At 31.9% G+C, this 18,934-nt stretch overlaps 2 protein-coding genes across 3 annotated transcripts; one reads left to right on the top strand and one right to left on the bottom strand.

Annotated features, from left to right (window-relative positions):
• Positions 1 to 1,798: 1,798 nt before the first annotated feature.
• Positions 1,799 to 2,767, bottom strand: mad2 (mitotic arrest deficient 2). The gene is made up of 3 exons (XM_018546696.1): positions 2,628 to 2,767; positions 2,187 to 2,549; positions 1,799 to 2,038 (listed from the first exon to the last, which is right to left on the bottom strand). The coding sequence occupies exons 1-3, from the start codon at positions 2,698 to 2,700 to the stop codon at positions 1,839 to 1,841; spliced, it is 636 nt and encodes a 211-aa protein (XP_018402198.1). The 5' UTR covers positions 2,701 to 2,767; the 3' UTR covers positions 1,799 to 1,838.
• Positions 2,768 to 5,438: 2,671 nt separating this feature from the next.
• Nopp140 (nucleolar and coiled-body phosphoprotein 1) lies at positions 5,439 to 10,196 on the top strand. Of its 2 annotated transcripts, none has more exons than XM_018546694.1 (4): positions 5,439 to 5,573; positions 5,791 to 7,545; positions 8,310 to 8,396; positions 9,206 to 10,196. In XM_018546694.1, the coding sequence occupies exons 1-4, from the start codon at positions 5,472 to 5,474 to the stop codon at positions 9,359 to 9,361; spliced, it is 2,100 nt and encodes a 699-aa protein (XP_018402196.1). In that variant the 5' UTR covers positions 5,439 to 5,471; the 3' UTR covers positions 9,362 to 10,196. The 2 variants fall into 2 exon arrangements, with proteins under 2 accessions (XP_018402196.1, XP_018402195.1); XM_018546693.1 differs by lacking the exon at positions 8,310 to 8,396 and adding an exon at positions 8,616 to 9,106 and having other exon boundaries at positions 9,206 to 9,287.
• Positions 10,197 to 18,934: the final 8,738 nt, after the last annotated feature.

Genomic DNA, 18,934 nt, shown 5'->3' with positions numbered 1-18,934 from the left:
GTATAATGACTCAAAGACGAGCCAAGCAAACAAGAACCGGACAATTTGCGTTCCGCGATAGTCTTTATAGCAAAAAGACTACGCACTATTGATAATATGGCTAACTCTAGCAGCACGAAGTATTAACGTTAATAGCGAAATTATTATAAGGGAGACGTAACGGCGAATTACTAATAAAGGTATAGGTCGCCATCAATGTTTCCCAAAACAACCTCCTTCTATTCGACGAAATGCGCTCAGAACAGTGGCAGATATAAATGAAAGAAACGATACTCTTTTATATTCGTATAATTGGATACTCTTTGAAAAGTAAAAATGTCATGTTTATGATAATCGTCTAAGGGTAAGGAATAATACAATAAAAATGTTACGGCCTCTATGTTTCAAAATACTGATTTTACCTATATCTTAAAAAACAAATCTTATTTATTATATTTAATTATTATGCAAAATAAAAAATGAATTTACAATCGCAGATAATAATGTAAAATATAATTAAAAAAAAGAAATAAAGATACATGTAAAATTTTTAGATACAATCATTCAAAAAAATGTGACACATAATTATTTAAAATTATGAAGATACATAAAAAAGTATACAACTTGAATACAGCAATAAAAGTATTTGAATATTTATAAAATTAATGTAATACTCCTCAGAAATCCTTCGTAATATCTTCATAAAAATTCTCATTATAAATTTTACTAATTTCTTAATACGTTAAGATTGCTTTAGAGAACTCATACACATATAAACTTTTATGAACCTTCAAAGCAAGTGCCGATTATTCGAATAAGAGGCAATTATTCTCATTCATTTAGATTTGTCATCAAATCGAGTGCCAATTATCAGGCATTGCGGATGTGTATAAGACACAAAATAATTTTTATTACTTAATTTCGTTTCTACCCAAATTAGACAGATTATGACTGAATATGTTACACTTATACTTATGAGTATGTTTGTAAAATGTATGATTTTATCTAAAATTAAAAGGGCACGACGCTGATCTTTCAAATTATTTTTTAAATGTGCATTATTTTGTTTAGAATACTTTAAAGATGGATAACGAGAAATCGTTAAAAAATGGTTGAGGCTAGTATCAGCAACGAGATTTCATACAAGAAAAGCTTTACGCTGGAAGACGCTAGCATTAGATGATTATTATAAAGCGTCGATAAGCGAAAATACTTTATTCTAGTCGCATCTCATGCTTTATCAAGTAAGCAAATGTAATTCTTGTGTTTAAATGTAAAAATCAATTATGTTTTAATAAAATCTGCCAAGATTCTCTTGTCAGTGTTCCCTGTGTTTCCTTATCCTTTTTTTTCTATAATTCCTATACATTTTTATTTTTGTTTTACAAAACTAGTCTTAAAACTACATTTAGAATTAAAATCTAAAATAGTCCAAAAAAAAAAAGAAACAAAAATTATAATTATAAATTTTAATAGATAACTTAATTTTTTAAATTTGTATTATTAAAAGATCTAATAGTAATTAACATGTTTAATTGTATATATTTTTCTTTTAGTACTTTTCTCACATTTAAAATATGTTGGTTTATATATATATATATATATTATATATATATATATATTTGTCACATAAAAATACCTGACATACTAATTGCAAACATTAATAAATGTAATATTTTAATTAACATACTTGATGTGTTTTAATATGGATGCGTCGTCTATGAGAAAGTATTTCTACATTATTTAATCACTAACCTGTATGAAACAATACAGCAATCTTTGGTAATGGTGGTTAACACATATGTAGTTGAAATAAAATTGTATTTACAAACATTACATATAAAAAGATAAATATAGGCTCAGGTATTTTTGTAACTAACTACAGTATCCATTTTATGTAAAGAAGTTGAAAATGATCTAAGTTGTACCTCTTGACTATTTGCAATAAAAACTGGCTGAGTTTCGTCCCACTGGTTGGGAATGTTACAGTCAGGTACTGTATATATAAGTATATCAAAGGAACACAAACAATCCAAGAGTGGCAAGAAGCTCACAGTACCTGTAAAAATACTTCGTATTACAATTTGAACGTTTTAAATTCAATAGCATAAATATTCAGTGTTACAACAATATCGCTGAAGTGTTTTATGCCACCTGAAATGTGTCATGTTTTATTTATAAAAAACGTATGAGTTGTTTTAAATTACCTGTGATCTGACGTATTACTTCGCGTATTTCTTTCTGTATAGTTTTTACATCTTTCGTCCCTACTTCAAGCAAATCACCCTTCATTGTACTATCTATTCCATTCATCTTCTGATCTTCGTAATCAACCTTGAAATCCCACTTTTCTAGCACTTCTTTTGTATTGACGTTTGTTATAACAAGCGTGATTTTATGCACCTTACGCTGGACGAGCCATTCTTCAATTTGTCCCAGCACAGTATTTAAGAAGGACGTGATCTTTTCATCCGTGGATGTGAAGATGAATAAACCAAAATGTTCGGAGGGCGTGAAAGTCTCTGGTGGATATATCCCTCTTTGATAGAGTATACTATTGACCCCATAGCCTACAACGAAAGGTAGCAATCAGAGAAAGGTTAAACGTATCTAAAGTTTAAAATTGACTCATAAAATCGTATACTTACGCAGATATTGCGTGACCAACTCGGCAGAACCTTTCAAAGTAATGCACTTAGTCTTCTGTTGAGTCTCTGTCATGCTGCAAAACAGTTAAATCACAAAAAAAATCGTCGGAAAATCAAACCGACAATTGACACCACGAGCACGTACCGGATTATAAATTTTGAAAAGAAACGACGATCAATCAGATTCGACCAATCAAATTCGACCATTTACGCGCAATAAGCTGGCTTTTCATGCTGACGCTCGACCATAGAGAATAGAGATAGTAGTCTTAAGCGGGGAGCACACACTTTTGCATAACGCATAAAGCATGTGCATAAGGAATTTCATTGGCCCATTTTCTTATGCATGAGTCAATGGACCAATCAAATTCTTTATGTATATGGTTTATGCGTTATGCAAAAGTCTGTGCTCCCCGCTTAATATTGTGATTGATTGATTCTCTTATGCGTTATGCATTACCCCGGATCTACAATACGTGTTTTAAGCCCTAAGCTGTAAGAAATTAACCAATTACAGTCGAAAGGTACTTTTTCATGCGCAGCACGCTGCAGCAGCAATTCGTTACTATTGGTTAAGAATTTTATGTAAGCTAGATGACGCACTTCCGGCGCAAAATACATTTTGCCGCAGTTCGTTGAACCGAACGAACAGCAAGCAGCAAGCGGCAAAATCGAGGCAATATTATTTATTGCAATAAATATTAGGAAAATTAACGAAGAATGGCTTCGGATAAGGTACGAATGTTTGTAAATTAGATCATTTTATACTTTACTTTTTCAAATTTGTGGTAAAGTATAAAATGATCTAATTTACAAACATGTATCCGTACCTTATCCGAAGCCATTTTTCGTTTATTTTCCTAATATTTATTGCAATAAATAATATTTTCATAATGAAACGACGGACATATTGTACGCTTTCTCGATTTTGCCGCTTGCTGCTTGCTGTTCGTTCGGTTCAACTTCAACGAACTGCGGCAAAATGTATTTTGCGCCGGAAGTGCGTCATCTAGCTTACATAAAATCCTTAACCAATAGTAACGAATTGCTGCTGCAGCGTGCTGCGCATGAAAAAGCACCTGAATTCGAGGAGAATAATCGACTATGATTCGTCCATTCCTTATGGCTTAAGGCTTAAGGTACTTTTTCATGCGCAGCACGCTGCAGCAGCAATTCGTTACTATTGGTTAAGAATTTTATGTAAGCTAGATGACGCACTTCCGGCGCAAAATACATTTTGCCGCAGTTCGTTGAAGTTGAACCGAACGAACGGCAAGCAGCAAGCGACAAAATCGAGAAAGCGTACAATATGTCCGTCGTTTCATTATGAAAATATTATTTATTGCAATAAATATTAGGAAAATAAACGAAGAATGGCTTCGGATAAGGTACGAATGTTTGTAAATTAGATCATTTTATACTTTACACTTTACTTTTTCAAATTTGTGATAAAGTATAAAATGATCTAATTTACGAACATGTATCCGTACCTTATCAACGCCTAAGCAACGTCTATGGATTCCGCCTTAAGAGAAATGCGATTGGATAATTTTCTTTATGCATATGGCTGCGTTCCGTTTCACGCATATGCGCGCATTCCCCTATGGTATACGTGATGCTCATTGGCCAGGGGCTCTATTCTTGAAAAGAAACGTATACGAAAGTGTAGAGAAATACTATAGTATACGTAACGTATACTGTAGTATTTCCCTAGACTTTCGTATACGTTTCTTTACATCGTGCACTTGATACGCGTATCAGGTACTATATTTGTATCAAATTCGTACTAAACATTTAGTACGCACGCGATGTAAACGTTGTCGGATTATTTTGGTACGAGCGTATCAAGCAGGAGTGACCTGGTTTACATCGGGCACTTGATACGCATACTAACTGGTTACTTTCTATTAAATTATCTTAATTTTAGCAATGTATTTAAAGAAAGATGTATAAAATTGATACAATACGCATCAAAATGTTTAACATAAATTCGTTTATTGTGTATACATTTACATATATCGCTGAAATTAAGATAATTCAATAGAAAGTAACTAGTTAGTACGCGTATCAAGTGCACGATGTAAACCAGGCCAGTATCGTACTAAACTGATACGCATATCAAATGATACAAATGGCGATGTAGGGTGCGGTCGAGTTGCCACTACGAATGCTTCGAAGCGTTTGATTAACCAATCAGAAGAAAGAATTTTACAAATTAACCAATCAAGAAACGCTTCGAAGTTTCATAGTGGCAACTCGACCGTACCCGTAAACGCATGAAACACATTTAATACGCGTACCAATTCTTTCACGATGTAAACCAGGCTATTATATAACATGCGCGCATATGCTAGAAACGGAATGCAGCCTACCGAGTTTCGTCGTACGACGACTCTGCAACCAATCAGGAAACAAATTTTTGCTTTGTATCGATGATACGGTTTTTCTTATTGGTTGCAAAACGACGAAAATCGTATGCAGTGTGAATCCAGCATATGTTTATGCAGCTATGCAGGTTGTGTGGATATACCCTAAAGCGGGGAGCACAGACTTTTGCATAACGCATAAACCATATACATAAAGAATTTGATTGGTCCATTGACTCATGCATAAGAAAATGGACCAATGAAATTCATTATGCACATGCTTTATGCGTTATGCAAAAGTCTGTGCTCCCCGCTTAAAGTATATATTGCAGTTATAAACAACAGCAGCGCCACGAAGGCCACAGGAAAAGCAAGTAGCTATTTTGCCACTTGAGTAACGAAGCCAACGTGTGAGGAGGTTGCGAAAGCGATTTTCGTAAGTTTATTGGCTTCTTCACTTGCATACGTATCTGGTACCATGGACAACGCTGACGAATTGTTATTAGCTGGTCTCGTGTATAACTATTTGCTAAAGAAGGATACATCGCTGGCGGTCGTTTTCCAGAAGAAGACTAAACCGGTAAGTTGCAAGAATGGCTGAACGCCACGCGCCATGCGGTACTTAAGTACCGCCAGACGCCATACTCGTTAACACCACGTGGGCAACACACCTAATATGATCATTCTCGATTATTCCATACTATCTGTATGTTGTAATTTTTATTTTAACATCCTAAAATTCTTAAATATTACATACAATTAACAATAATTGCTTTATCGATGCTTTTATATTTCAGCCTCTCCTGCGAAGAGAATGTCCAATGTTAATGGAAGTATTTAAGTATTTCCAAAAGAACTCTCCTAAAAAGATCCCACATACATTAGCTACACAAATAACTGAGGAAAGCAGTTCAGATTGTAGCTCGAAAAGTGAAGAGGAAACAGAAACAAATACTCAAATCAATGGTAAAGGAGTTGAGACAGTGGCTCTTAAAAAGATAGCAGAATCTTCTGAGGAAGATGATTCTAGTGAAGATGAAGCACAAGATCAAGAAGTAGCAAAGAAAGAAAATGCAAAGGCTTCTGTTATGCAAGAAGAAAGTTCTGATGCGAGTTCTACTGATAAAGAACCACCAAAAGTTCAAACAAAAACTGTGCTACAACAAAAAACAAATGACAAAGCCAAATCTGATACCCTCATAGCAGCAAAGGCAGTATTAAAAGCAGTTCAATCAATGGATAATTCATCTGATTCAACTTCCAGTGATTCATCTTCAGACAATCCTAATGTTCAAATGGTAAATTTAAAAACTACCAAACAGTCAACAATTAAGACATCCACACCCTTAACAAATGCAGCTTTAAAAACAGAATTAAAAAAACAAAAATCAGCAACATCAGTTCAGCAAAATAGGAACAAAGGCTATAATGTGGGTGCATTGAATGACAATATACAGAAAAAATCAGTTATCAGTAAATCTTTAGTATCAGCAAAACAAACTGCTATGGAAGAATCTTCTAGTGATGATAGCAGTGAGGAAGAGCAGTCTGTTAAAAAACCAATTTTCTTAGCTACTGCTAAGCAAAAAGATTCTTCTTCAAGCGAGGAAGAGAGCAGTGAAGACGAACCTAAAACAATCACAACAAAAGCAATTGTAACTTTGAATACACAAAATCAGAGTAAGCCGACGCCAGCAAAAGCAGTTAAAAAATCAGAGTCGTCATCAAGTGAAGAAAGCAGTGATGAAGAAACGTCCAAAAAAGTAGCTGTCAATAAACCAGCTGCACCAGTAAAAGTAACTAACAAGAAAGAATCTTCAAGTGAAGATAGTGATGATAGCGAAGAAGAGCAGCCTGTTAAAAAACCTGCTCTAGTTAGCACTAAGAAATCAACTTCAGCAGTCGCTACTAAGAAAACAAAATCTTCCTCCAGCGAAGAAAGCAGCGAAGATGAAAAACCTCCGACTAAAAAACCAGCTTTTGCTAAACAGAGTACTGTTAATAAAATTAATTCTGTAAAAAAGAAAGATTCATCAAGTGAGGAATCTGATGATGAATCTGATGAAGAAGAAAAACCAACAGCAATGACAGTAACAAAAGTGGCGCTTAATAAAACGCCAATTATTGATAATCGAAGTACTAATAAAATTAGTTCTGTAAAGAAAAAAGATTCTGAAAAGAAGAAAGATTCGTCAAGCGAGGAGTCAGACGATGAATCCGATGAAGATGAGAAACCAACGACAACGGCAGTATCAAAAATGATGATTAAAAGACCGAAGAAAGAAGAATCTTCTAGTGAAGATTCAGATGATTCAGAAGATGAGACACCGACAACAGCATCGGTCAAGACAATTGTCAAAAAAAAATCCTCGAGCGAATCTGATTCAGATTCCAATGATTCCAATAAAGAAAAAATTCACTCACTAGCTTATATCGACAAGGGACAAAAAAGAAAACACACTGATAATGATGAAGAAAAAACACCAGCAAAAGTTGCAAAAAATAACTATGGCAACTTTACAAAAGCTAATAGTAGCTTCAATGGAAATAAGGTGTGTATATATATATATATATATATACAGGTATATATGTTTGTGTATATGTATATATAAATTAGTGTACAAAATGTCACTAGCCAGAAACTTTTGCATGCATTGTATATGTGTATGAAGTCTTTATATAAAATACAGTTTAAAATACAATAACATTTTGAATGAAAAATTGGCTAAACTGAATGAAAAGTAATCAATGAATATATTTAAAATTTTCTTGCACAAGTTACTCAATAAAAAGTTTGAGAATTGTATAACTAATTTAATTGTCTATTCAGTCAATGTTCTCTTGTTCAATTTCTGAATGCAGCGTTTACTGCTATGTTTAAGTAACAATTAAGATAAATATCGGTTCATAGACATGATTCAATTATTGAATGAAATGATAAAAATAAAAAATATTAAGCTTTCAATGATATGTATGTTTCAGAATAAATTAATTATTAAATTTTTATAAATAATGAATTTATTTAGAGTAGTATGTATTAAAGGTTTAGTATTTCAATTTTTTATCGGTTCGCGTCTAATAATGTCATGTTCACTAACGTCAGGTTTTCCATTTTTTTGGTTAACTTGTGGTTAGGCTTAATCTAACGAGTTTCATCTGTGATGATGTCATGGGTGAAGCTTATTGAGTGAAACATTAAATCAAGCTTAACAAGTTAACCTAATAGAAAATTAAACCTAACTGATACATTTACCTTAGACGTGCATTTATCGAGATATGATACAAATATTTTTTTTTATCACCTATTTTTATTTAGCTGCAGAAAAATCGTACATATCAGCGTGTGAAAAGCGAGGACATCAAATTGGACCCTAAGTTGGCTAATAATTCGTTTGAAGCAAAGGTAAATGCTTGGAAACCGTCCAAGAGGCTTAGGTCACTCGCCCTTTTTACAAAAGCTTGAGACCCTGCTTGAGACCATGTTTCCGTGCATTCACCAAATTTATCCAAATTTAAAATTTTATAAAATCTAAAACAAATAAAAGCAAGAAAAAAAATGTGAATTGCTTTGTAATAACATGCTTTTAATATGGGCGATTGACCTATTCCTCTTTTGTTTTAGGATGAAGATGATGATAACAGTTTTAAAAAAGAAAACTCGGAACGAGGTGGATTTAAGGGTGGATTTAGAGGCGGTAGGGGTAATTTCCGAGGAGGACATGCCGAGGGTGGTCGTGGCGGTTTTAGAGGTGGACGCGGCGGCGATCGGGGTGGGCGTTGGAGCAACAGTAGTGATAATGCTGGACATTGGAACAATGATAATGATAGGGGTGGTCGCGGTGGTCGCGGTGGTTTTAGAGGCGGTCGTGGTGGTAGAGGTGGTGGTAGAGGTGGTGGTAGAGGTGGTGGTAGAGGTGGTTTTGATGGCAGAAAATCTTGGGGCGGAAACAATAGGGATAATGATGGACCCAGAAAATCGTGGGGAAACAATGAGAGTAATGATAGAGGAACTTTTAAGGGTGGTTTCGATAAAAGAAAATCCTTTGATATCACAGCCCCATCCCAAAATAAAAAAATCACTTTTGATGATTAATAATAAAGATGTATATAAAGGTGAGGGAAAAATCAGGATTTTTATCACAAAAAGATATAATCTTTTAATTTTTAAGAAAAATCTAAAAATGTTTAATATTTATTTTTTTTCCTGTACAGAAAGGTGCAAAAGGATCATGGGGGGAACGCGCTAATGAAGTGTTGAAGTTTACAAAGGGCAAGAAGTTTCGACATGAGAAGCAAAAAAAGAAGCGTGGTTCTTACCGTGGTGGACACATAGATACACATGTTAATTCCATTAAATTCGACGATTAAACAATTATTCTTCGTGATTTTTTAATTTTTTTTTTACCATATTTAAATCAGTAAGATCATTTAGTTTAATACTGACTTATACTGTAATGTATGCTAAAATATATAAAACAGTTGTCCAATATTTTAAAGAAAAGAGACGAGAAGTTATAACGAATTCGGTTGATTTATACAGTCGCATATAAATTGAAGCTGCCATGGAATGTACCAAAATTGTATAACTAAAATTATATAATGAAACTTGAAAGTTAGTAAAATATATTTAGCTTAAATTAACGTGTTTGGCAAAATATGTGTAATATTTCACTGACAAGTAAACCTACTACATTGCAAAAATGATATAAAAAAAAAAAACTAACGTTACCACCCAAGTAACACAGCGCCTAAAAAGCGTTAACAAAGCGCTAAAAAAACTGCATAAAAGCACTTTTTTGGCATTTTGCATGTGCCGCTATGCTATATGGGCAGTCGAAACATCACATTAAAAATATTCTAGATGTTAAATCTTAGAATTCTATATGGATTCTGTACCCGACACAAAGAAACATATTTGGCTATTTTGACTTTGATGCAAAATATCTCAAGAACAATGCATTTTTGAAAAAAATATTTTAAATAAAAGTTATAGGATTTGGAAAATACCATCCGATCAGCTACCAATACTTTGAGTCCAGAATTTTATTGGGCTCAGTTAGATTGTTTTCGAGATATTTTGTGTCTTCATCGATTTTTGGCCCAAATCGAGTATAGAATCCATGGGATTCTAAGATTTGATCATCCATTACAAACGTAATCTTTTGGTTGGTAACGTTAGTTTTTTTGTATTAATTTTGCAATATATAGCACGTTCCTTTGTAAACTGGATATTTTATTTTATACTATAATTCTGCATGTAAACTATATATACTAATTTAATTTATATTGTAGTATTTTTGTCAACCGAATTTGCTGTTACTCGAGATAATTAATATTACTAACTACGCTGTTATCAAATCGTACACTTGGCAAACTCACGTCATATTTTCGCAATTATTGATTTGCAACATTCTGTATATGTTCTATGTATGTTACAAAAATATTAGAATATCAAAAACAGCTTGCAAATGCCCGTAATATGAAAATGTGTTTTTGAATATATAGTATTATGAATTACATTATAACAAATGCTGAGATACATTATTTTTAAAATAAGTGAAATCTATATATTGTAAGTTTTACAAAATTTATTTTCTATAATGATTGAAGTGTTAATGTTGCTTGGTTTAACCTATCAATTATTTCTCATTTTTCATAAAAAAATATAATTATAGAATATAAGGTAAATGTACCAGTTCGTGGACACGACCCAATTGTTGGACAAATTGTGACAATTTTAAATATTAAGCTTTTGATGATATGTGTTACTCTAAATAAATTTTTAAGCAATTTTTCATATTATTTAGAAATTAAGTATTATATAATTTATTCATATTAAAAATTATACTTTTGTAAAAAAAATTTCTTTTATGGACAATCGTCCATTTATTAGGACATTTACACATATGCGTGTATCAATTATTGGACATTCCTTAGCGTACCTTGTCTACTGCAAACATATTTTGTATATATTACATATAAAACTTTATATAAAACTTCACTAATTGCAATTTCGATAAACTTTTTTGAACAATCTTGATTGATAAGTAAGTAAAATGCGATTCTCTTCTATAATAAGAAAATTGCTTATTATTTGTCCAATAGTTGGGTCATACTTTTGTGAACACAGAGACACGTCACATTTTTTGTCCAATAATTCGGACATTTGAATCATATTATATTTATGACTAAATACCATTTATAATAAACGCAAATAACATATTTGATAATGGAGGAATTTAGTTTCAGAAAACATCCATTCTTACTAAGCATGTGTAATAAACTAAAATTTTAATGTTTCTGAAGTTTAAATAAATGATTTCGTCGTGCAATTCCTTAACTGTCCAATAACCGGTACATTTACCTTAATAGTAGCATAGATTATCTATATCTATTTTGTTGTTTTTTTATTAAGATTTTTGTTCAAGATGATTCATGCTCTAAGAATGTAATCTTTATTTTAAGATCTAGGATTTTTGGTAATTACGATAAATTTGATATTATTTGCTTGATTCAATTCTTAAAATTTTTCCAAAAAATTTAATTGATAAAGCTATGTATAAGAGTAATTTAATATGATATAATAATTTCCTGAGATTATATGTAAACATATAAATCTGTTAGATTGTATTTAAAAATATATTGCTTTTAGTTGAATATATTTAACAAATTTATATATTTACATGATCTCAGTAAATTCAAAAATCCCATAAAAAAATTTTTATTATTTATTGAATATTTAATATTTTTTCATGTACTGTAAAACTCGCATTTTTTCTCCAATTTTAATCGGTGTCACAAATCTTATCCTAAAATTCCATAACTTTTCTCTAATTTCCAGATAAAATTTCATGAGTTTCTCTGGTGCTTTCAATAATAATTTCTTAATTTTTTTCCTAATTTGGAAATTATTAAATATTTTATTGTGAGAAAGTAATTTAACATAATCGCGTTTAACGCGATGAATGTTTATTTATATTTTTATTTGCAACTATTAGAAGTTTTCTTCGCGCTGATTGAATTGTGTTTTTAGATCTAGAGGAATAATCCTATCTCAATAAAGAAAACTTCTAATAGTTACAAAATGAACCTTTTGCTGAATGCAGTCAGTGTAAATTACTGTTAACATTGCTGACATTGCTTCTATTTAATAGTTGAATTGGTAGTATTTCAAAACTGTACATGTGATATACACGTATTAAACTTCTTTAAAAACTAAGAATTTTAACTTTCTAAAAAATTTTGCGAATTCCTTGATTTCTAATTTTATAACAACTCTATAACAATAGAACTTATATAATAAGATAAATGTTTTATTCAAATTAATTTCAAAGCTTTTATTTAAGAGGGATAATGTTTTCTACACAGGTCCCTATACATATATTTTCTTTCGGTTGTCTAGTAGAAAAAAAATTTCAAGTGTTCTCTGCGTTTTCCAATCCGTACGATCTATTTGCAAAAGGGAGTTTTAGCTGGTTTTAGCAGAGGTTTACCCTTTTTATTGACATCAAGTTATTGTCTTCTGTTTCCACCAATACGCGGAAAAAGGTTTAAAAACAGAATAGGGGCCATCGGTATCCCTGACTAGAAAGGAAGAAAGAGAAAGAAAGATCCCCTCTTTCGCCCCGGCTGGCTGCCCAAGCACAGAGCGGTTACTTACGATTCTACAGTCAACCTCTGGACATCTACCTGCGAGGACGGAGGTGCTCGACCCCACTCAACATCCGGTGCAGTGACATGAACGGTGTTTAAGGAAGCGAAAGAGTGAATCGTGGCCCCAATTTTAATATTCTCTTTTTCGGTATTTATAATTTTTTTTACTTGTCCGGTCTCTCGAGGACAGTCTGCTCGATTTTAATGAAACGTGGAGATTATCGGACGAGCCGAGAAAGGACTTGTAACTGAAGCTGAAGCAAATGTTCCTCATGGTGAGTAAAATTCAGATTAAAAGTGTCTTTGAAGTTATAATTCAAAAACACTATCAATAATCGATTTTTGCAAGTCCTACAAAATTCATTTGTTTCGGACAACCAATTTTGCGAAAACAAGAAAAAATTCAAAAACTTAGATCTAGATTTATAAATTCAAAGTGAAGTTTGATAATGTTCAATTGATACACACAAATTGATATACACCAATTAAAAATACGTTTTAAAGACATTAATGTTATACCGATAAACACAAAAATGTATTTATTATGAAACGTCATGTGATATTTATATTATTGTTGAGCACAAGATTATAAGATTGATGTTATTTTTAATTAGTATCAACTAGATAGATCTTTAGGTGAATGCGGTTGAACAGTTAATTACAACATCCACTCATAGACATATATAATAGGTCTATCTTTTATGTCTATACACATCCACCCTTACGGGTTAAGTTTTAAATTCCTAATTCAAAATCTATACTGGCTCAAATATAGACAAAGAGAGACACTAAATATTTCTTTCAAAGAAATAATAATCTCACGATTGTACCGCTTCGTGGTGCTACAAACGTTTATTATCTAAGGCACACAACGTAAATGCGACGTTTAACTATGCCGCCACAGGCCGCGGATTTTTTCTAGATGCAACCGCAAAATTACTCAAGTAACAGGCTGACATTATTTGTCATCATTTTAACATCGAAATAACGTCTTTAACATCAGTTTACTATCCAGACACTATTCAAAATTTCACTTTTTTACTGACAAAATTCTTTTCGCTCTACTATGTATGTATTATCAGTGATTGACAAAAATAAGGATTCGCTGAATCAAAAACTAAAATTCGTTTTTTTGTAAAACATATATTTTATTCTATTATTTTGATATTAGATAAATATTGTATTAGATTTTAACATTAAGTCAAACATTTGATATTCAAATATATGGATTAAGTCAAGATTTGCTTTCATTTTATAATATTTAAATATTGTTCATTTTATAAAATATTTCCATAAAATAACGCTGTAAAATGTATGAATTCGATTGTTATAAACTAATAATAAGTTATGATAGTTTGATTAAAGTAAAAATAGTTTTGTAGCTCCAAGAATAAATCAAATAATAAGTAGATTGTTTCTATATGATAGTTAAAAATTTGTCATAGTTACAAAAAAAAATGTTACTGTCTTGTGACACGACAGTTAAAATAATTTATTCATGAAACGAACCACCGAAACGCATATACCGTTATCGCTCACAACGATATAAATAAAATACAACTCGATACGTTCAACTTGTATATGAGGAAACGACGTTTTGGACGAATCAACGTTACCGTTAGAGTCGGTGACGCGTCGCGTATGGACCGTAGGGAATCTGTTTCTCAAAGTAAAAACGGTACATTCTCGAGCTTTATTGCCCGATTAATTTTATTAACAATTTCGACGTCAATGTGAAAAAATTGAAATGTATAAATATACATTATGGGTATATATGGTATATATAAATATATAAAGATAAGATAATCACATTAATATATCTATGTTTTACTAGTAAATAAAATTACGATAGCATTAAATAATTGAAAATTTTATGAAAATCTTAAAAGTACATTTTATTATTTATGCTTTGTTTAAAAAATACGGAGTATTATTGCAAAAATTATATCTATCTCGATAAAGAATCGCAAAAAGTTAGAATACATAATGTTAGAGTTAAAATATGGTATTCCAAGATATCCATTTAACATATTGATTGATCAAATTAGTTTAATTGTAGATAGTAACGAAAGTAATAAATTATTTATCGATTTCTGTTAACATAATTAATAATATCATAGAAGAAGGTATAATCTATTTTGTGACAAAAATGAATTTCTCAGATATAACAGATTTTTCAAATCGTTATCTCTTAGGTATATAAAAATGAAGAAGAAAAGACGATTCTATTATAATTTGAGTAGTAACAGTACCTTTACGGCCGGCCGAGACGATTATACGCACATAGAACGACGTGAGGAATCGTTGTTTGGAATAATCCCCAACCGAAATCGCCGCCAGCATGGCGCCGGCGGAGATCTCGATCTTAAGCTCTTCAGGAGGTTTAAACGAATCCCACGTGCTCATCGCTTTTCTTCCTTTAACGATCATCTGTCGCGACGTGTTTAAATGGCATTTATATATGTTTAAACATTTTCCGAGTTATTCGAGATTATTTAAGTGTAATTTGCAGGCGTTTTGATATTATTATAATCTTAAATATTTCTGCGCTTCTTAATAAATTTTCTCAGGATGCAAAGACATAACAATCGTATATGGAACTTTCCGCAAGCATTTTTGGATTAATATGATAATACACGCGTAAAGCAGATTATTAATTAATATTATTCGTTATTATTAATTAATGGATAATGAAAAAGAGATTAAAAAACGAAGATTTATATCATTGGCTGATGCTTATTTCTACCAATGAAAATTAATCTCGAATTAATTTATTCTTTATCTTTTTTTAATTTTTAAATAACTAAAAGAAAATATAAAAAGTAAATTAAACCAACATTAATATTATTCTACATTAATCTCGGATTAAAAATGGACAAGAGAGTGTACAAGAACCATTATGTAAAAAAAAATGAATTAATATGAAGACATTCGTTTTTGTCAGCTTCTCAATACACGACTGTGATATTTCTTCTTTCGTACATCCGCTTTCTTGAAATTTCGATCAGTCGTATTGTAAATTCGAACCGTGTGTAAATCGTGTATGCATGCCGCGTCTCATCGTGACTCGTGAGAAAAAAATCCAGGGCGGAACGAGAGATCATAAAAAGGACCGCGACCGCATCACGGATCCAAGAGGTGCGCGATGCAGGCAGGCGTGAGAACGCTTTTAATTAACCGCAAGGTCGCAACGGTGGAGTAAGTAACGTTATACTGCAGCGGGACGTAGCACAGTGGTCTAAAAAGGCAGTTTGCTGCTCAAAAGTCCGAATTATAAAGTATAACTGAAACTGGAATTTATACTGCCAATGTATTGAAGAATGTCTATTCTATATAATATATATTCATCAACAAAAGTCAAGATAATATTTCATTTTTATCTAAAAATATGGCCTAAAGACGCGGAGAACACGCGAACGCTTATCGATCGCTTCGCTCCAACATTTGAACTTTAAGAGAGAACTATGTCAAAATTATTAATAAAATAATCAACAAAAATGTATCGTTAAATTTCCCAATTTTTTTCTCTGTAAATGGTGTAAATGGCATTAAACTTGATTATATCGTTTTGAAACTATTTTTCTAAAATGCTGCTACACATTTTTCTAAAATACTGCTATAATGACAAAAAAGATATTCAGCCGAGTCGACCGGTATTGTGTTTTTTTGTTTGTAGTATTGCAAATTGATTCTATAATAAGATCCGATAATAAAATTTTGCGGTTTTGGAATCTATAAGCATTTATGTTTCTCACTATAGCGAAATATTTTTTGCGTTTAAAAGCGAAAAAAAGCTATAACACAAATATTTCTAAATTCTCTTATTGCAGCTTTTTAAAGGGATCGTAAAGATGTCTACATTACCGATCTATATATTATCGACTAAGATTTTTTTACCATTTACATAATTCTTACCATTAATCCAATATGGCACTCGCTCTAGAGCTATTTGTTCGAACGTTTCTTGCGATCAACGTATATATAAGCAGGGCTGGGCATGTATTTAAAATACTTTTATTTGAAAACGGTAATTGTAAGACAATTGTATCGTGTATTTTGTATTTCAGTATTAATAAAGAAAGATTGAAAGTATGTATGTTTGTATTTTAAATACTAAGATATTGAAGATTTTGTTATTATTTAAATTACGAAGTACATAAAGCTTTCAATCTTTCAATTTTAAATACAAAATACGTAATACTTTCATGTACATCGCTGAAATATAAAATATAAAATCTACTTTTATTGCGAAAACTGTGTTTTAAATAAAAGTATTTTAAATACATGCCCAGCCTTGTATATAAGAATTTTAATAATTCCAGATAATAGTTCTGGTATATTCCAACATTATCAAATTTTCATGGTAATTCTTAAGTATAATTATAAATCAGACATGCATAAGTTCCAATAAAGTTTTGTCGAATAAATGCATGATTTTATTGGATGTTGCATGTAATCGGATAAAAAAGAATGATTTTTCCGATTCATCTTAATATCCAATCAAATATTATTCGACAAAGAATGTAGACAAAGAAAATATATTGCATATATAGAATATATGCAATATATTTTGCATATATTCTATTTATATTCTTGTGTTAATAAAATAAAATGTGGATTTTTTTCTCAGTGTGCGATCGATCTTCCTACGTTCTTCCTGAATTTCCTGCGATCTTCTGATGTTCTTCCTGTGATTTTCATACAATCTTCCTGCGCGTAACAGTATTTATCAAAAATATTCTGACAACATTTTTATCATTAATTCGTTAAGATTAATCTTATTTTATTTCTTATTCACACATATTGTTAACAATAAAAAGATTTTTCAATCATTCTTTTAATAATCTTATAAAAACTTATTTGAAATGTTGAATACCTATATTTAACATGTATAATATTGTTATGCAGAAAATACTGTTAGTAAATAATAAAAATCATAAAATAAAAATTGAATAAAATTTAACTGTTATTACTATTTTTGTGATTCTTACAAATACATATACTTCAATTTTTCTCTATTATTTATTGAAAAATATATTTTGGATTATGTGTATCAATTTTCATATTGATACTACCATGAATTTAAAAATTATTGAATTTTGAGCAGCAAACCGCTTTTTTAGACCACTGTGCGTAGGGACGTATTGGAACGGAAGACATGGATCACGAGATCTGGTTAACTCCTTCTCTTTTTTTTCTTTCCGCGATCCTTTTCATGCCGAAATGAAGCACCACCGGGGCTTTGTTAATTAATCGTAACGTTAATCGAGCTAGTTAATCGCACTAATAAAAAGAAACACGCCCGCTTGGTGCTGCTAAATGCTCCCAGGACGAATAATGTTCAGAAAGTGTGATGGAGTGGAAAGAGCAATCGCAGGGAAAGATCGAGAGAACTTCGGCGTACGTGTAACGTGCGAGCAATCATCCTTTGACCGCTACATGAATTTATTATACGTATAACCGGCGGTTATCTCTCTTTCGGCTAAACTTCGTATTAATCGATAGGCTTTTAAGCGCATCTTTCGACATAGTTCAACCGTGTAACCGTAGATCGAGATCGGTCAATCAGAGATCTCCATTCTAATTTTCTCTCAATATCGTTTTATCCGACTTAGTCTGAAGAGCTTTATAAGCTATAATGATTACGCGGTGGACGAGAAAGATCGGGAAGATGAATGCCGGGATCAAGGATTTGTCGAGGTAACAGGTATGTCGAGTGCGTGTACACGCGCGCGCACCCGTCTCTCGACGGTCACGGCCATTGACCAACCTTGGACGGTATCCGTTAATGATTTCCTTGCTCTCCCGTTGTTGACCGTGGCTCGTTATTCAAGCACCCGTCAAACGTCAGTCAGTTCGTTCTCCAAGAAGTAATAATCTTCGATCGTCGAGATTTTTATTGACCGTATATTTAAAATTATAACAACTTAAGGGGGCAGTCTGGTCAGAAATTTTAGAAAAATTCGATTTTTAAAAAACATCGGTTTCGTATACTATATGGTCGTAGAAATATGGTAGTGATCGGTATACGCAGAAACGGTTTACGCAGAAACAGTCGAAAAGAGGCTGAAAATAGCCATACAATAGAAGGGTCTCCGCGCGCGATTATTTTTTCTCTTATCACTTGTATTTCCTGATTTGCAATCAGGATATGCACAAATTTTCGTCATTTTTCTCGCCTACTCCCGCCGAGGAAATACCATTGGTGCGTGTAAGGGTTGGTTTATAATAGCCGTAATCTGTTAACTTTTGAAAATTATTTTTTTTACTTTTGTTAATTATTACAAA

Source organism: Cyphomyrmex costatus, unplaced genomic scaffold (genome assembly GCF_001594065.2).
Source record: "Cyphomyrmex costatus isolate MS0001 unplaced genomic scaffold, Ccosl1.0 scaffold579, whole genome shotgun sequence".
In the NCBI taxonomy this organism is placed as follows: Eukaryota; Metazoa; Arthropoda; class Insecta; order Hymenoptera; family Formicidae; genus Cyphomyrmex; species Cyphomyrmex costatus.
The sequence above is the reverse complement of the archived record's forward strand: the minus strand, read 5'-3'. Positions and strand labels throughout refer to the sequence as shown.